The 6,023-nt window shown below is 32.9% G+C and overlaps 1 protein-coding gene across 1 annotated transcript; it reads left to right on the forward strand.

Moving 5' to 3' along the window:
- The first annotated feature begins 6 nt into the window (after positions 1-6).
- LOC127739550 (putative RING-H2 finger protein ATL69) lies at positions 7-470 on the forward strand. Its single transcript, XM_021138440.2, has one exon. It carries the CDS (start codon positions 17-19, stop codon positions 314-316), a length of 300 nt encoding a protein of 99 aa, XP_020994099.1. The 5' UTR covers positions 7-16; the 3' UTR covers positions 317-470.
- Positions 471-6,023: the final 5,553 nt, after the last annotated feature.

Consider the following 6,023-nt stretch of genomic DNA (forward strand, 5'->3'; position numbering starts at 1 on the left):
GCCTATTACTCTTGCAATGGGCCTTGATAGGACCACAATTGAAAAGTACCCAAAGACTCTTATCGGTGAGAGCGGGCGCTTGTTGAAGCCCACTGATAATACCTGCTCAATATGCCTCTGTGAATATGAGCCTAAAGATACTTTGAGGACCATACCTGAGTGCAACCATTATTTCCATGCTGAGTGCATAGACGAGTGGCTCAGAATGAATGGAACCTGCCCCTTGTGCAGGAACACACCGGGGGCATTATCTAGAGTTAGCCCTTCTTTCTCTTCTTTGTCTCATCACACTTCATCAATGTCCTCTACGCCATAGATAGTCCATGCTTAAACCTCGTGTTTATGTAGTGTATATAGGGACTATATATAGGCAGGCTATAAAGATTAAGAGTAGTGTTTTTGTATCTGTGTAATATTATTACTTTTCATTTTTTCCCCTTAATATATAGTTACTAAAAGAGCTTATATCATTTGAATTGAAAGACAAGCAGAAAAAGGGTTAACAATAGTTTCATTAACCAGGATATTCTGCTATCACTTTTAAAGTTGGACAAGATTTCAACTTTAGTTTGTAATCTCACAGGAAATTAGTACAATGAGGCCTTAGCAATAGCTACGGGTTATCAACTAGATAATCATCCATCTACAACAAAGAATAAAGCATGAAATGGTGAAACATAAAAGAAAAAGGTTTTACTATTACTGGAAGCATCGTAATTCCTAAATTATATATCAAGTTACTATCACATGAAGCGAAAATTGAGTTGGAAGCTTTTAAAAAATGTAGAGAATGTACTATAGATAGAACTAGTGTATGTAATTGCGCGATGTGTGAAAAATATTATTTTTTAATTTATATCTGAGGTATATTTAATAAAAAAAATATTGTTCAGCATATTAAACTTTAAATAAAACTCATATTTTTTTATCGTTTAAACAAATACTAAACAAAAGTACATAATAAAAAAGTTTACAAAATAATTGGATTAATTAAAAAAAAAACGTAGTATGTAATAAATTAATGTCTTAATTTTTATGAAAAATGTGTATACATACTCTTTTTTATAAATAACCAAAATTTTAGTTTATATCTCCAACATTGATCATTGCACATTTATAGATTATAGCTTTAATCATGTACCATATAAAATTTAAACATTATTTATGTTAAAATTTTTATCCAACTATAAAAAAAATGAAAAAACATAATTAACAACAAAGAGATATCAATTGATTAAACCAATATCTAATTATCTCAATTTATCAAAAATTTCTCTATACACAATATTAATCGTGCAATTCTCAGAGACTCCCTCATGACGTTGAATTAAAACTTTTATTCCTTACTTGCTCTTAACTCTTGAAAGTGTCACATATAACTGTCCATACGTAAAAACAGGTCTCGGTAGTACAAACCCACCCATGATTTTTAATGTTTGTCCTTAGGCCTTGATTATTGTCATACAAAAAGACACCATCAATGAAAATTGTCTTCTCTTGAACTTAATTGATGGAATGCTGTCATCATTTGGAACCATATTTATTCTGAAAATTAATTCAATTTCTCATATTTTGGTCTCTGTTAGTATTTCGCATTTAACCAAGTAATTTCCAAGTCTCTTAATATGTAATCGTGTACCATTGCATAGGTCAAATGACTGGTCTATGTTCCTAATTAGCATTATCGGAACACCAATCATGAGTGTAAACTTATGACCAGAACAATTAAGAGCATTCAATACTTCTAGACCAAAGAATTTCAAGTGGCTTTTCATATTACCTTCTTTAATACAAAGATTGTCTGAACTAAGATACACATTTTCATCATTAGGAACAATTGATAGTAGGTGACTATTTATCTTGTCAACAACATCTAAAGTATAGTTATCAGAATCGAACCGGTAATTGATTCGGTCATATGACTAGGTTATTGGGTCACTGATTTACCCGGTTGACCCGGTTATAATTAAATAAAAATATAAACTTATAAAAATAAAATAAAATAAAAAATAAATGTATGGTTTTAAAAAATATATTAATGATAATCAAATATCAATTCTTAGATATAATTTATGGTGCAAAAATAGATAATAAATTAGTCAATAAGTCCAAAAAATGATAAATAACTTTAAGAGTAAAATTATAAAAAAATTAATTTATTTAGAATAAAAGTAATGTGATTAACTATAATTTACTTAGATGTGATTAAAAAATAATTAAATACTATATACAGTAAAAAACTGATATTATTGAAGGATAAAATTAAAATTTATTTCTATTTATCGTTTTTGTCTCCAACGTTTTCGTCCTATTTAAGTCCCTAACGTTTCAAAATCATCTCAATTTTATCCCGCCGCTATTAATGGATCCCTAACGGTAGGACAACATTGAGTCAATTTTGAAATGTTAGGGACTTAAATAGGACGATTAAAACGTTAGGGACAACTTTGGGACTTACCCAAAATATTGGGGACAAAAATGATACTTTACTCGTACAAAATATTTTCTTCATTTAAATGAATGAGAAAAAATAAAAGATAACACAATCAATGTCAATATATTAATATGTTTATATATTATGTGTTGTTACTTGTTATTGGTATCCATGTCAATCCATGCTTAAATGGATAAAAATAAATAAAAATTTATTAATGGTTTATTATATATTAAATTTTTATCACATATAATACTGAGAATCAAGATGGCACAGTGGCAAGGGAGTGACGCTGTATCCTTGCCAACCCTTGTTCGGGCCTCAGCCCCTCGGCGTTTGCATTTTTGGAATTGTGCTGGACAGCAGCTCCTACAATGGTTTAGCGGACGCATAGGTGCATCGTAGACCCGCGCAGATTGAGTGCGATCTGAAGTGCGAACCGGCTGATTTCCAACGGGTTTGACCACCATTGACCGGTTCAATTGCTTATCCGGTCCAATCTACTAATTGAACGGTCAAACTACTGGTTTATCGGTTTTTTAGTCGAACCGTCTGGTCCAGTCTGATTCTAATAACTATGATCTAAAGCCAGTCCTAGTATTAATCAATTATTATAGTAATTGCTTGACATTAAATAACTATGCACTAAGCTTCGAAAGACAAGGTCAATTAACTCATCAAATGCTTGTTTGGAATCTAAAACTATCATATCCATAGGAATTTCAATTTCTGACTCTCCATCTAGTCTATCTTCTAGTAGGTCATCACCAACTTCTAATAACCAATACCTAAATTCCTTTATTTTCTGTTGGTTTTAATTTTTACATCCCATAGTTAGCCTCATGTTCCTTGACAGTTGTAAAACTTTAACAAACTCCCAAAGGTACGAGGAATTTATGGTTGCATCACTATATCTTGTGAAGATCCTCTAGAAATTACAAGCGATATTTGTCTAAAGTCTCTACTAAGTACAACCTCCTTTCCCCGAATGGACGCTTACCATTAGCAATTAATATGTGCCTTATAATATCTCTTAAACATCTATCCAATGCCTCATAACAATACCAGCTAAGCATAGATGTCTTATCTCAGATTATTAAATATGTCCTTGTTAACGATTTGGGAGGGATGAGTGCTGTTGGATCTTGAATCTAGAGTGTACAACTTTACTATTTGGTAAGAGAAGCAAGACTATTCTATTAGAAGCCACATTAAGCACTATTTTACTTTCTGATCTAACTTTTGATGACATCAAGTTGTAAAGGAATATTTTACCACAACCATCGTGACCATAAAGAAAAAAAATCCTTTCTCGAATTCGTTCATATTCCTCATAACTCTGTCATAAGATTTTTTCTGCTCCATAGTCACCTACACAACATCGATGATAATAAGGTCTCTAATGGATGTTTGTCATATCTGAGTTCCTCTATTATTAGTCTTTTATTCTGTAATTAGTTACTACCAGAAAAGATTCACATTGGAGGATATTCTTGCAAGCTCCTTCCATAAGAATGCATGATATCTTTTATGTCTGATAATACAAAATTCTTGATATCCTCATTAGACAGAATTAAATCTATGACAATTTAAAAAAAGTTAGTTCAATAAACTATCTCTAGCCATAAAATATTCTTTGAAGTTATGAAATATAGAAATAGGATATTAAAGTTATACCATTCATGTTTAAATGCCTTCGATGTCTATGTAGAATATCATCTAAAAGCTGCGGCCAACAATTTTTCTAGACAAAGTTAGGTCTTGAAAGACCGTTTGATACCAATAAAATTACAAAATAGCCTCCTCACATATGATGTAGATGTCCAAGTATCTGCCTTATTTAAGACATCTATGAACTTCTCATCATCTTACAACAATCCAATAGCAAAGTAGACATCTTTAAAAGTATCATAAGTTACATCATTCACTATCCTTATGTCTTCAAAGCCAATACAACTTCTTATGTCTTCTATTTTCAGAACAAATCAATATAATTATCATGGTTCTAAAAATTAGACTGGACCAGCCAGTACGACTGGTCTAACCACAAACCAAAAATGAATCATTAAATTGTCTGTGAAGCGGTCGGTCAAACTGGACCTAGATCGGGCCGGTTCATAGGAAACGACGTCATTTTGTAAGGAATTGCACGCGTTCAGCACTCCAGCCCCCTTCTCTCCAATCGCTGGTATGGAATTAGAATACCACAACTGAACCAGCAAATGCATCAAGTCGTACCAAGTAACACCTTAAATGAGTGAGGGTCAATCCCACGAGGATTGATGGACTGAGCAACAATAGTCGAATGATTTACTTAGTCAGACAAGCAGAAAATAGTATTTTGGGATTCAAAAGCGTCAAGCAGTAATTAACAAATCAAGCAATGGACGAGTTGTGAGAATTATATGAGAGAACAGTTAAGGTTTCAGAGATATTTATTTTTTGGATTAATATTTCTTACAAACTACTTTAATCATGTAAAATTCAATTCTTGGAAAACTGTAATTGACTAAACCCTAATTCCTTAGCGATTTAGTCTCTTCTAAATTAATCAACTGCCAATTCCTTTGTCACTTAATATAGATTAAATGGTTAGGTTTAATTCTAGTTTATTAGCCACAAAAACCCTAATTACCCAAATATAAGAGGATTATATGTCACGTATACCGTTAAGTCCAGGCACTTAGTAATTTAGGAGGAATTTACTTTCAAGCTTGTATTCAGGTGAGATAACTTTTCCAAGAATCAACAAGAATTCATGTAGGAGAAGAGTTATTTTCTGATACTCTCAAATTCATAAGATGAAAAGTGATGAGCGGATAATTTATACGCTTTTTGGCATTGTTTTTAGGTAGTTTTTAGTAAGTTCAAGCTACTTTTAGGGATGTTTTCATTAGTTTTTATGTTAAATTCACATTTCTGGACTTTACTATGAGTTTGTATATTTTTTTGTGATTTCAGGTAATTTCTGGCTGAAATTGAGGGACTTGAGCAAAATTCTGAAAAAGCCTGGCAAAAGGACTGCTGATGCTGTTGGAATCTGACCTCCCTGTACTCAAAATGGATTTTCTGGAGCTACAGAACTTCAAATGGCGCGCTCTCAACGGCGTTGGAAAGTAGACATCCAGAGCTTTCCAGCAATATATAATAGTTCATACTTTATTCGGGAATTGACGACGTAAAATGGCGCTCAACGCCAAGTACATGCTGCTGTCTGGAGTTAAATGCCAAAAACACGTCACGACCCGGAGTTGAACGCCCAAAACACGTTACAACTTGGCATTCAAATCCAAGAAAAGACTCAGCTCATGGATAGATCAAGCTCAGCCCAAACATACACCAAGTGGGCCCCGGAAGTGGATTTATGCATCAATTACTTACTCATGTAAACCCTAGTAGCTAGTCTAGTATAAATAGGATAAGTTACTATTGTATTAGACATCTTTTGACCATTCGGTCTTTTGATCACCTTTATGGGGGCTGGCCATTCGGCCATGCCTGAACCTTTTACTTATGTATTTTCAACGGTGGAGTTTCTACACACCATAGATTAAGGGTGTGGAGCTCTGCTGTACCTCAAGTTTCAATA

The sequence above is a fragment of the Arachis duranensis genome, chromosome 3 (genome assembly GCF_000817695.3).
Source record: "Arachis duranensis cultivar V14167 chromosome 3, aradu.V14167.gnm2.J7QH, whole genome shotgun sequence".
NCBI lineage: Eukaryota > Viridiplantae > Streptophyta > Magnoliopsida > Fabales > Fabaceae > Arachis > Arachis duranensis.